Source organism: Vigna radiata, chromosome 6, assembly GCF_000741045.1.
Source record: "Vigna radiata var. radiata cultivar VC1973A chromosome 6, Vradiata_ver6, whole genome shotgun sequence".
Lineage (NCBI taxonomy): Eukaryota > Viridiplantae > Streptophyta > Magnoliopsida > Fabales > Fabaceae > Vigna > Vigna radiata.
In genome coordinates, this window is record NC_028356.1 from 5,749,753 (window position 1) to 5,764,262 (window position 14,510).

Here is a 14,510-nt window from a genome sequence, read left to right on the forward strand (position 1 = left end):
AAATATAACAATAAAATAATAATAAAAATGTAAAGTTTTTAAGAAAAATGATACGAAACGAATATAAAAAAAGTTAGATATTTGTGAAGAATTTTATTAATTTTTTAAATAAGTTGAGATGAAAACCTTAAAATTATTGAAAGATGTAGATTAATTTTAAAGGGAAAGCTTAAGTTATTAAGAAAAGTAGGAGAGGCGTGCGAACACGACGAGATAGAGAAGTGAGGGTCCCCATAGTTTGGTTGTTAATCTTTTTCCAAAGTAACATTCAACAACACTCGTATAACTATTTCTTTCTCCCTTTCCGTTCAAGACTCCAACCCTCTCTTTTCTCTTCTCTTTCGTCACTTCCTCATCTCATAAGCTATCTCAACCCATAAACATTTTCTTCATTTCATGCTCATCAAAATCAAACCACATTTTCTTCACTCATCTCTCTCTCTTCTATGAAGAAACTCTGTCCCAATCTTGCTCGCCAGGATGGGCTCCAAACGGTGCTGGAGGTTCCCATCCCAGAAGAGATTTTCACCATCAAAAGCGGAACCAGCAGAGCTTGGCATAACATGAAGTCATGGATGAAGCCAAACGTTGAATCTTCTGCATCATCATCACTCTTTGGAGACCAAAATACTGATATCCAACTCTTGCTTGGTGTTGTTGGAGCACCATTGATCCCTCTCCCTGTCACCTCTCACAACCAACCCATCACCATTAAATCCCGTAACATTGTTAGTATACTAGTTACCAAGACAACATTCTCTCTGTTTTCCACGCACTTCTTAAATGTTTTTGATACTGTTTTTCAATTCGGAGTTTCACTTCAGTAATTGATGTTATTTTTTAATGCAAAAATTTACTATTACTGATATGAAACTCGAATTCTCTATGCTGAAAAACAACCCCAAAAAGCATCTGAAGAAGAACTATAATAAGTTTTTTTCTTAGTGGTCTATATGTATCTAAAGTTTGAATCTTTCATTATGTGTTGTGAAGGAGGCTTCGATGGCGAAATACATTGTGAAACAGTACGTGGCGGCTGTGGGAGGAGAGAGTGCTTTGAATTGGGTGGAAAGCATGTACGCTATGGGGGAGGTGAGGGTAGGGACAACAGAGTTTTCAGGAAGTGAAGAATGTGTGAGTAAGAAGAAGATGGTGAAGGTGAAGAAGATGCAGAAGAAAGGGGAAGTGGGAGGATTTGTTGTGTGGCAGAAGAAGCCAGAACTGTGGTGTTTGGAGCTGGTTGTTTCTGGGTACAAAATCAGTGCCGGGAGTGATGGGAAAGTGGCATGGAGGCAAACACCTTGGCACCATTCTCATGCTTCTCGTGGCCCACCAAGACCACTCAGGCGTTTACTTCAGGTAATTTCACTTTAAACTTCACCAATATCTTTATCCTTTTCTTTTTCAGTTTTTTCCCCTTTAATTTGAGTTCTTAATCATGATTATGTTTTGCTATGTTATATTCTAAACCTTGTTCTTGCAGTAATACTTGTTTCGTCTTTCATTGTATTAAATTTGATTTCCTGAGTCACTCAAGTGTGAATCTGAATTGAATAAAGGTTTAGCTCCCTGTAGCAGAAAAGCTAGTTTGAATATGTTTTCAAACGCTGCCTAACCATAGCTTACTCACCCAAAATCAGGTGCTTCCCTTTCAAAAAAGAACACCAGAACTTTTTCTCAGAAAAGTCAAATTACTTTCCTCATTGCTTTTCACAGAAATTAATAACTTAGCCCTCCCAGAATGCAATGGCGTCTACATTTATAAACAAAAGTCAACAATTTAATATGTAATGCAAAGAAATTCTTCCTTATATAGTCTGAACCCAAAAGTATAATGCTCCTTCAATTGGACAGTTAACAATATCTACCACATTCTAGAAGTCAACAATATCTATCTTCATTCTTCAGTGCATGACAACTGGTTTATCCATTTTTTTCAAGTCCTTCCAAGCCTTTCAACACGTAATCGCATTTAAACATCTTCTGGCTATTACCAAGACATCAAGTATGACTAACAATAAGCATCATATGCATTATCAATAGGCATGATTGACGTACCATTTTCCCATGCTTCTTGAGCCTTATCAATCAATCCTTTAGGCTAAGGTTTGTGTTAATAAACTAAACACTACTAGCTAGTGTCAAATCAAATCACAGACACATTACTTCATGTTTATTTCCACACTTTGGTTATGAATTTGTAGAAACACTGTCATCTATTCTGCAAGTTTTTGACAGTTGATGAATGCCTTTAAACAGGGTCTTGATCCAAGGTCCACAGCCAATTTGTTCAACAACTCCATATGCATTGGAGAGAAGACAGTGAATAACGAAGAATGTTTCATATTGAAACTTGAAGCAGATTCCAATACACTTCAAACAAGAAGTAGCAGCAACGTAGAGATTATACGTCACACTGTGTGGGGCTACTTCAGCCAAAGAACAGGTCTTTTGGTCCAATTAGAGGACTCTCACTTGCTGAAACTCAAAACCACAGCAAGTGATGCTATATTCTGGGAAACCAACATGGAGTCCCTAATACAAGACTACAAGAATGTGGATGGAATTAACATAGCACATGCAGGAAAAACTTGGGTGACACTGTCTAGGTTTGGTGAAGGCCCAGAGAGCCATTCCAAAACCAGAGTAAAAGAGGTTTGGAAGATTGAAGAAGTGGATTTTAACATCAAAGGGTTGTCCATTGATTGCTTCCTACCACCCAGTGATTTGAAGAAAGAGGAAGAAAAAGTGGTGGAAGAGTGTAGGGTGGCTGCAAGCAATACAAAGTTACCTTACAAGATTCAATCTGCTTCTTTTAAGATTAGTGTTTCCAAAGTAGCTGCTGTTAATGTGGATGATTCAAGTGGTAGTGAAAGTGATGGTGATGAAGAAGACATGTAAATCAGCACCTTCCATTTTGTAAGATCACACCATTTCATTGTGGGGCTTGTTCAAGCTTGTAGGAAATATATATATATATATATATATATATAGTGTATGTCAAATAACACAAGTATGAGACTAAAATCATTTCTAAAAAACTAAAACATTGTTCAGTCTAATATTAAATATTTGAGTAATACTGGTTCTCAAATGAACAACAATTTATTTGCATATTTATATATACTAAATTACAGTAATACCCATGTCGATGTCTACGTGAACCAGAATTAAAATAAATAGAAGCTAAAAAAATAAAATGGAATAAATGAATAAATAGCAAAAAAAAAAAAAAATCAGAAAAAGAAAGGAGAAATAGTTTATTTATTTATTTATTTTTTTGTTTTATTTCTCTTTACTCATTTAATGGACCAATAAACTCGATCTTTTTTTCTTTCTGTTGGGTTCGTAGTTCAAAGGATGAAACAACAAAATTCAAGAATAAGCAAAAAAAGGAGGAATAATGGACAAGAAATGCCGTCATTGATAAAGAAAAAAGAAAATAAAAAATGAAGAAAAAATGTGATAAATTGAACCAGACTCTTTTTCTGCCCAAAATAGTAACCATCTCACATCATCTCCATTAATGGAGATGTTCTTTTCGGAGTGCTTAAATGTGTCTTATATATACATTATTTGTTTTAACTTTTTTCTAATTTAAGTATTTACATAACTTTTTTCCAATTTTTAATTTATTTTATATTATAATTATGTCATAATTTCTAAAATACATAAGCTCTGGTGCCCATTAGTATTTTTTTACATTTTCTTGATGTACTGTGTACAATTGTCAATTATTCTTATAATTTAAAATATATAAATATAATGAGAAAATCACTTCGTACTACTTAATAAATTTATTTATTTTAGACGTGTATTTTACAAAATCTTTATAGTTGAAATTTTAGTTTAGAATTTTAAATTATATTTTATTTTCTTTTATTGTTTGTCTTTCTTTATTTATTAACATGCTTTTGATTCACTCGTTCTATTGCGGTAAATGTTTGTCAAGAAGCATTTGTAACAAATTGTGTCGAAGATTTTGATTCATTATTAGGAATTTTAGATTTTTATTGGATAATATGTAGTTTGAAATTTCGAAATTTGTTTCAAATTATAAGTAATTTAATTTCAAAAAATGAAATGAATCTTTTTTTGTTACTCTTTTTACTTTCTTGTTATTTTCTGGGTCAGTTGCAAAATCTGTCAAATTTTCTCTTCATGTATGGTCACATGATGTTATGAAGGGGCCTACTCCAATTTCGACCCTTATAACTGTTACAAAATATATATATATATATATAATAATAATAATAATAATAATTATTATTATTATTATTATTATTGTTAATAATACACATAAAATTTATATATTTAATAATTTTCAATAATACAATATAAGTAAATAATTGAATCATGATTAAGAAGTAGTTAATATCATGCTTAAGAAAAAGTAGTGAAGAAATTGAATTTTAAGAATCAAAATAATATACTTATTTCCTTTTACATAGGCAACTTTGTAGACAACTTTGTATCACAAATGAATCTATTCTTTTATTTTTCATAATAATAACTTTGTATCACAAATGAAACTATTCTTTTATTTTTCGTAAAAATATCTATCTAAGAACTTTTAAGAAACAAATCTATTCTTTTATTTTTTTCATAAATATATATATCTAAGAAGAAAAAAAGTGTAAGAAATAAATCTATTCTTTTATTTTTCATAAATATATCTGTGAAGAAAAGTTCAAGACGAAAGCATATAAATCATCATAATTTGATTAAATATTAAGATATAATTACTGAAAAGAAAATCTATCAAGTCACAAATAAAAATGATTAAAAAAGCACATAAATAAATCATGACAGAGATATAATTGTTAAAATGAGACACATAATTACTAAAATGAAAATATGTGATGATTAAACCCAGATAAAAATATTAAAAAACACGTGAATATGAGATAAATGGAACAAGAGAAATGAAAAATAATGAATTTATATTTAACTTTTTTTCTCTTTTAAAATAGAAAAGAACATGGAAAATAGTAAAAGATGAATTGTAAATTAATAAGATAGCAAAGGAAGAAAAATAATATTTCAATAACTTTTTTATTTTTTATTACATTTAATTTTATGTTTTACTATTTATTAATGACATGATTTATAAATAAAAAATAAAAAATCTATCTAATTTAAATCCCATAAATTCTCTTGGACCACCGCATCTTCCGCCTCCTAGAAAATTTGTACGAGATATTTGTCCTTGACCAAAATGGAAAATGATACTTTGACAAATTTTTGACACCACTGCTGTGTCATGCTCTGATAATAAAAAAAAAATATTCAAAAATGACGTGGATTAGCAATGTCTGACAGAGGTCCGTTTTTATTTTGAATTGAGATTTCATTTTCAGATTTCAGGATTTGAAAGAAAGCCTAGAGAGAGAAAGTCTCCCTCCCAACTATCAAAGTTCCGCAACCTTGCCACACCGTCGGTCGCCGCCGTTCGCCGTGCAACGGCCACCGATCAAAGCTCCGCCACCGATCAACGACCAAACCCCCTTGACGACTCCACCGTCGTTCGCCGTTCAACGGCCACCGGAGGTCCATCAAGAGACGACACCACCGGTCATTCTTCGCATCTCTTTCAACGTCAGTCGTGCCAAGAGAACTCCATTTACAGCAGACGGTAGAAGAAAGAAATGAGTACTTGAATATGTTTAAGTTATATTTTTATGTTGATAACCTTCCAAAGATGTTACAAAACTACATGGCCTGGATAATAGAACTACTGATGTTGATGTACAAACATTTACTTTTTTGCACTTTTTTGAAGTTATTTGGATTGTATGAAAGTGTTTTAATTACTTTGATTTGTGATTGTGATGTTTGTGTGCATAAAATAAGTGTCAGGCAGGTTTGTGAATTTAGATGGGCAATCATCTTCAACTTTTGTGTTAGGTAGGTTTGTATATTCAATAAAATTCAACTTTTGTGCATAAAATAAAATTGTTAGGCACGTTTGTATATTCAATAAAATTAATTAATTATCAGTTAATAACACTTTTATACCAAGTTCCATTGAGAAGGAAACGTTCTTGTTTAAAATCATGCTGCAGAAACGAAAGTGGTAGCAAGGGCGATATAAATGGGTAGTTTAAGATAACTTTCTGCACGAAGAGGGCATCTTTCAATCAACAACGGCGCTTTGAACTCCACACTTTATTGTTAACCATTTATATTGAATTAAATTCATTAATTAAGTTTTAATAAGACATTTACATTGCAGTCCATCTCCATGAAAACGTTTATGTTTGAAGTCATAGTGCAGAGACTTAAGTGGTAGCGAAGGCAGTATAAGTGGATAGTTTAGACTAACTTTCGGCACGGAGAGGGCATCTTTCAATGAACTTATTTTTGAACTCCAGACTTTATTATCCACCAAATATATTGAATAAAATTCATTAAATAAGTATTAATAAGACATTTACATTGCAGTCCATCCCCAAGAAAATGTTTATGTTTGAAGTCATAATGCAGAGACTTAAGTGGTAACGAAGGCAGTATAAGTGGATAGTTTAGACTAACTTTCGGCACGGAGAGGGCATCTTTCAATGAACAACTTATTTTTGAACTCCAGACTCCAATTATCCACCAAATATATTGAATAAAATTCATTAAATAAGTTTTAATAAGACATTTACATTGCAGTCCATCCCCAAGAAAAACGTTTTTGTTTGAAGTCATGGTGCAGAGACTTAAGTGGTAGCAAAAGCATTATAAGTGGGTAGTTGTAGCTAAGTTACTGCACGAAAAGGGCATGTTTCAATCAGACTTATTTTGAAATGCATATTTTCAGTGAAAAAATAAAACCTTGTAAATAACACACAAATAATGTGCAGCAAATATCGTACACAAATAATGGTCATTGTTGTATTAAACCATGTCAAAATCATTACGAAATCTAACACAATCATCATTGTAATGTTCAAATTGCATTACTAATAAATGTTAATAATACATTTCTTTCATCAAAATGTAATACATGAACTGTATATATTGCAAGAATTCTTTCCGCCTCACATTATGAGGATCAGAAACAAAGTTCTCCCTAATGTCTTGAAGTTTCTCCTGCAAACAAATAATTGCACACAAAATGAATCATATGACCAAGTTCAATAACAGTAGTATAAGTACCCCAAAAATGATGAAATGAAGGAACATACCCCAAAAATTGGTCCATTTCCAAAAGTCCATCTCCTAAAGGTGTGTATAAGTACATGGTGATAAGTCAACATTATCATTAGTGTAGTATGCAGATGTCAATAAGGACATGAATCCCGATTGTGAAACTTGAGATTCAAACATCTGCTGACTTCCAAGGTCCTCAACATTATGGATGTTTGTAACATGACAACAAGTTTACTTACATTCCTACCATCTTTTGCTTTATTGAAATCCATCACTGAAAAATGTATGCACAAAAAAGTAAGGTTAACTTAAGGTTAAATTCCNATCCAAACCAGCAATCTAACTACCCCATACCAAAATTAAGATACTAATATATGTACTCAATTACTTTCAGTGCTATTAATCACTTGGACAAGTTATTTTATAGCAAAAACAACCACCATTATGACATTATCAAGTATACAATCAGAATTAACATAGAAATATTTAACGTACTATCATTCTAACCAATTTTAATTCACTTTGAATTCATAATCAATTAGCTATTCTACAACACATCCATTCTTATTTCTAGTACATTCTTGATTAGTTTAAATTATAGATTAAAACAGAGTGACACACCTTCAGAAACCACATTTAGCAAACTAAATGACAAGCACATCCAAAATATATCCTTGAAGAACGTAATTGGTCAGGACACCCAAAACAACACACACAAAGGGTCTAAATAATCCTTAATAATGGTCTGCCATAACCTTTAACAAGGAGCACAATGAAATCCATTCCAGCCCATACAAATAAAACAAATCACGTTTTGCACATTTATATACAACCAAAAGAGACTCAACAGTTATAACCCAAAAATACCAATTTACCTATAGCCTAACCCTTTCAGCATTACCATAACACCCCAAACCTACAAGGAATTATCCCACTACAAAGTGGAGATATTCCACCATCCATTATCAATAAAGGTTTACCCAAAACAAGCACTGCTCATAGTAATACAAGACAATTTGTACTACATTTATCAACATAGCTCAATTAACTGGTACAAAGGACTAAGATTTCATCACACATTGCATATAATTGCAGGACAGAGAGGTAACTAGGTAAAATAGTCTCGTCATATGAATACATAACAATAGCACACAATTTTCAGATTTCACCCCTTACAAGGTTAGTCAATAGTCTACTACTCAAAACCCAATAGCAAACATATTTGACAGCCCAAAACTAATTGCACCTACTTAAAATAGCCACAAAACATGACATTGAAATAATAAAACACTCACTAAAAACTACTTTTACTTCCTATGAACCTGGAAATTTAGTTCACCCTTTTTCTAGATTTAGAATAAGTAAATAGAATGTGCAGAATAATTTCCAGTAACAAAATTCAACAATTTATGCAATATTATAGCCAAAAGTTGACTTACTTCTTCCAAACAATATACACAACCTAAAAAAGATTCTTACTAGCTATTTTCAATTCAAACCCAAGTTAATTTTAGTGTTAAACTTGATAACCAACTCCAATTCTATCTAGGTATCATCATCAAATAATTTAATCCACAAAAAAAAAATGCCAAACAAGTTTGACTGCCCAAAATTTAGTTTCAGGAATACATGTAAATTGGAACACTTGAGAAACATGTAACAAATCTGCCAACATTTCTATCATAAATATAACCGCAACAACCAACATTCCATCATTTAACATCTAAACTCATTTCATATTAAAAGACCATATTCATACGTACATTTTTGGTTCAGCACCATTACCCAAAACTATGACAATCACCTCTATAAAAACTAGCATATGACAACACACATTTATATACATTCTTGATCTCGCACCTGATTTCAATCTAAAAGCACATTATATATATATCACCAAAATCCAAACCAACAATCTAACTACCCCATACCAAAATTAAGATACTAATATATGCACTCAATTATTTTCAGTGCTACTAATCACTTGGAAAGGTTATTTTATAGCAAAAACGGCCACCATTATGACATTATAAAGAATACAATCAAAATTAACTCGGAAATATTTAACGTATTATCCCTGTACTCATTCTAACCAATTTTAATTCACTTTGAATTCATAATCAATTAGCTATTCTACAACTTATCCATTTTTATTTCTAGTACATTCTTGATTAGTTTAATGTATAGATTAATATAGAGTGACACACGTTCAGAATACATAATTCCCACTTTCAAATATATAACGCCGAATTACAGTTCAAGCCAAGTTAGTTCAAAGATTTTTCAATTCACTATACTAGTTCCTAATCACAATCAATTCAAGTATATTGCTATACCACTCTACGTTTCAGCCAAAGTTAGACAAAGCAAACATTCATACCTTTATATTAACATATATACATTATCATGCAGCGACCTTTTAATTTCCATAGGGTTTATTCCTTTTAGTTCTTTAACACTCCCAGTTAATTCATTACAAATCCAACGTTTACCCATTAACCTCCCATTCCCATGTACCCATTATTCTTTTTCTTAATCAAACAACACAGAGTACACTGATTTGCTTCCCTGTTGAATGTATTTCGAAATAGATCATCACAATATAATTTCCAGAACCCAATTTCAAAAACAGAGCATTCAAAATCATATTCTCAACATCAAATTCCCAACCAAAACTGAATAATTACGAATTCAATTTCAATTCAAGAACTTTATAATATTTAAGCATTACATTCTACAAACTGAACATACATGATATATGCAAACTATTACAAAGTTCACGAAACAAGAATCCAAAGATAAACTCATCGAACAGACACATTTCAGTTTAGCTCCCATACCTGGTTTGCTTTCCTCTTTTCGACACTCCCACGTCGGCCTTTCGCCTATTATGCTCACTTACTCCTTCATCCTCCTCTCTTGGTCCCTAATCAAGGTTTCCCGTGCCTGCCCAAAACCCCAGAATTTCTCACTTACAGACTCAGAATCTTCTTTCTACGTCACCTAAAATGAATCCCCTCACCTAGGATCCCTTTGTCAGGTTTTTTTTAAGGATTTTCTTCTTATCTGTTTATTTGTTATGTTTTGGGTTGTTGCAGAACTTTCTCTTATTTTCTAGGGTAGTTCCAATAAATTAGGGATCACACTCTAACATGTGATCCAACCGTTTCAATTCACTGTAAATGGCTATAAATGGCCTCTTTTATTACTTTGAATAATAAGTTTCGTGTGTTTTTTCTCTCTTCAAGCATCCATCTATTTTATTTACCTTCTAGATTAACAATTGGTATCAGAGCTCCGTAAGGGCCTGATCCAATCCGTGAGTGAGTGATTTCTTCTATCTCCCTCTTAGTAAGATGACAACTCTAGAATTTGTGCAACCTGCCATTCCCAAATTTGATGGTCATTATGACTTTTGGGCAATGACCATGGAGAATTTCCTTAGGAGCAAGGAACTGTGGAGTCTTGTGGAGGTTGGTATACCTACACTTGTAATTGGTTCAGGATCTAGTGGTGAGGCTCACAAGGGAATTGTGGAGGCAGCCAAACTCAATGACTTGAAGGTCAAAAATTTTCTCTTTCAATCCATTGATAGGAAAATACTGGAGACTATTCTTGACAAAAGTACATCACGGGCAATTTGGAATTCTATGAAACAGAAGTACCAGGGGTCTACAAGAGTGAAACGCGCACAACTTCAAGCATTGAGGAAAGAGTTTAAGCTACTCACTATGAAAGAAGGAGAAAAAGTGGACACCTTTCTTGGTCGCACCATGAGTATAGTGAGTAAAATGAAGTCCAATGAAGAAGCGGTGGAACAGAGTGTTGTGGTGAGTAAAATATTGAGTCAAATGACATTAATATTCTCACCATTGATGAGTTACATGGGAGTCTATTGGTGCATGAGCAACGGATGATTGGGGTACAAGAGGAAGAACATGTCTTCAAAGCAACTCATGAGCACACTAGTAGCAGAAGCAGTTAAGAGGAGAAGCCTGGCAGAGGCAAAGGCCGTGGTGGGTTTAGAGGTAGTCGCGACAGAGGGAGAGGAAGACAGTCATTCAACAAGGCCACCATTGAGTGTTTCAAGTGTCATAGGCTAGGGCATTTCCAATATGAATGCCCTGATTGGGACAATAAAGCTAACTATGCTGAATTTAATGATGAAGAGGAAATTCTCCTAATGGCACACGAGGAACAACAAATGCAAGAGGATGAACGGTGGTATTTTGATTCTGGCTGCAGCAATCATATGACAAGAAACAAAACATGGTTTCTAAATTTGGAAGAAGAACATTCCAAGACAGTAAAACTTGGCAATGATACTCATATGACAGTGGCAGCAAAAGGTAGTATCCAGATTCATGTTAATGGCATTACTCAGGTACTGACTGAAGTATATTACATTCCTGAACTCAAAAATAATTTGCTGAGTATTGGACAGCTACAAGAAAAAGGTTTAGCCATTTTAATTTCATATGGCTCATGCAAGGTGTTTCATTCTACAAGGGGTTTGATTATGGAAACTCACATGAGTGGAAATAGAATGTTCTATGTTACAACATCTATGCCTCAAACACAATCGTTGTTTCTCCCATCAGAAACCAGTGAAGCTTATTTATGGCACTCTCGTTTTGCCCACTTAAATTACAAAGCGTTGAGTATCTTGGTTGAAAAAGAAATGGTGATAGGCCTACCTGCTTTAGTCCATCCGCAAAAAATATGTTCCACATGTTTAGCTGGGAAACAATCCAGAAGTTCTTTTCCAAGCCACAGTACTTGGAGAGCATTTCAACTACTACATATATGTAGGCATTAGTTTAAGGGAGGGATTGTGAGGTTTTTTTAAGGATTTTCTTCTTATCTGTTTATTTGTTATGTTTTGGGTTGTTACAGAACTTTCTCCTATTTTCTAGAGTAGTTCCAATAAATTAGGGATTACACTCAAACGTGTGATCTAACCGTTTTAATTCACTGTAAATGACTATAAATGACCTCTTTTATTACTTTGAATAATAAATTTTGTGCGTTTTTTCTCTCTTCAAGCATCCATCTATTTTATTTACCTTCTAGATTAACACCCTTCGCGTCTCCTAACAGGCATTCTCGTGCCATCATCCCAATTTTCGTTACTCACGGTTTTCTTGGTCCGACAAAAAAGAAAACAAAATTGAGAAAGAAGAATTAGGTAAAAGAGGGTTTTGGTCCTAAAGATGAAGAAAAGAGAGAAGAATAAATAAAAGAAGAATTAAAGAAGAAGAAGAAAGAGGTTGAATGGGTTTCGTTGCCTCTGATTTTCTCTCTTGTTTCTCGAAATTGTTCTCAAAAAAGAAAAGAGAGAAAAATAAATAAAAGAAGAATTAAAGAAGAAGAAGAAAGAGGTTGAATGGGTTTCGTTGCCTCTGATTTTCTCTCTTGTTTCTCGAAATTGTTCTCAAAAAAGAAAAGAGAGAAAAATAAATAAAAGAAGAATTAAAGAAGAAGAATGAAGTTGAAGGAAGAATCAAAGAAGACAAAGAAGAAGAAGAATAACGAGGTTGAATGGGTTCTTTTCCCTCTGGTTTTCTCACCCACTCTAATTAACTGAATCTCCTTTATTTTGTTTTAACTGAGCCACCCAAAAAAATAAAGCAACCCACCTTTATACTGTCAGAAATCAAACAGTGTCCACCATGTCACGCACACATGAAACACAAAACACGTATCACTACATCACAGCTTAATTTCATTTCATCAATTTTTTTTTTTATTTAATTTATTCTTTTACACAAACTTTATAATTTCATATTTTAAATACCACAAACAATTTTGTCACACCACAAACATACGTGCACAAACATTTATCCATCAGAATTTACTCTCGTTACCAAATATATTGTTTTAATCAAATATATTTATTTTATTGCTAAACAATATTCCAATCATCCGATCAAGGAATTATTTCAAGAGTTTGGTTGTAATTATTTAGTTATTTTAAGATTATTGTTCCTTATCGAAGCTTGTAGTAGAACCGTGAGTGTCTAAAGTGAAGGAAGTGTAAGAAATGGTAGTATTTTTTTTAGTCTTATTTGGTTATGTTTAGAGGTAGGAGCATGGAGGAGTTCCTTTGATGAGAATGAAGATTGTACATATTCACACCAAAGTTCTGAAAGCGTGAGTTGGTTTTGAGGAACATGCCATACAAATGTATAGTTGAGTCATTATTCTCTTAACCGTGTACTCATGCCTAGCGTGTAAATTTTAGGTTATTCATGTATCGTGCAAAATCAAATTTAAAATCTGTATACTTAATTAGTTGTAAACTGAAATACTATTTTTCTTATGGTTTATCTTTTGTTTTTTTTTCATTTCAAAAAACTCAATTTATAATTATTTAATTATTTTAATATTATAATTAATTTACAATATTATATATATATATATATATATATATATATATATATATATATATATATATATATATATATTTTTATTTTTATTTTTTCTAACTTAATGGGATTTGCTAATTTAGATAAGAGGGTTTTTCAGTTAGCACATTTTAACAAGGTGTACCAAGTTTTAGGTTACAAAAATGTTCTTGTTTAAAAAGAAAACCAACTTTAAATCCAAGAGTATTTTAATAATTTTAAAATTTCATTTAAAATAAAAAAATAAATGGTAGTTATGAAAAATCCTGATTGGTCCACGTGTACCAGAGAAGTTATTAGCTTTTATTATATATTTTTTAAAAGGTAGTTGTTTTTTAAAATAAAAAATAAAATAAAAGGTAGTTGTTTTTTTAACCCAAACGGTTATACAAATCCAAACGGGTTCTACAAACCCAAACGGATTCTATAAACCCAGAAAGGTTCTATAAAGTCATGGAAATAAAAATGGAAAATATGTTGTCTATGGATGTGATCTATCCATCTTTAAAAAAACAACGTAACTATAAAAATTATATCTATTTAAAAATATTATAATTAAAAATATTCCTTAAGTAGTGGAAAATAACAACCTTTCTTTTTATTTTATATTTTAAAAAACAATTAATGAATAACTATCGTTTTTATTATTTTTTATTTAAATTAAATTTTAAAATTACTAAAATATCCTTATATTTAAAGTATTCTTTTTTAAATAGGGATATTTTGTAATCTAAAATTTGGTACACTTTGCTCAAATGTATCAACTGAAAAATCACTTTAACAAACCCCTTAGTTAATAATAGAAGTTTTTACTATTACTTATTGTTGATTTTTTTATGTAAATTTGAGAATTTTAAAAATATTTAAATTTATATTAAAAACTGAAATTTATTGTTAACATATATAGCTTTCACACTTTTAATATGTTTAATTTTTTTTATTTCAAGCTCAATTTATAATCATTTA

General features: G+C 31.8%; 2 protein-coding genes across 2 annotated transcripts; both read left to right on the plus strand.

Annotated features, from left to right (window-relative positions):
* Nucleotides 1-234: 234 nt before the first annotated feature.
* LOC106764134 lies at nt 235-3,078 on the plus strand. Its single transcript, XM_014648365.2, has 3 exons — nt 235-728; nt 994-1,359; nt 2,260-3,078. The coding sequence occupies exons 1-3, from the start codon at nt 447-449 to the stop codon at nt 2,899-2,901; spliced, it is 1,290 nt and encodes a 429-aa protein (XP_014503851.1). The 5' UTR covers nt 235-446; the 3' UTR covers nt 2,902-3,078.
* Nucleotides 3,079-10,493: 7,415 nt separating this feature from the next.
* Nucleotides 10,494-11,783, plus strand: LOC106763306. Its single transcript, XM_014647507.1, has 4 exons — nt 10,494-10,967; nt 11,067-11,165; nt 11,228-11,521; nt 11,739-11,783. The coding sequence occupies exons 1-4, from the start codon at nt 10,494-10,496 to the stop codon at nt 11,781-11,783; spliced, it is 912 nt and encodes a 303-aa protein (XP_014502993.1).
* The last annotated feature ends 2,727 nt before the right edge of the window (nt 11,784-14,510 follow it).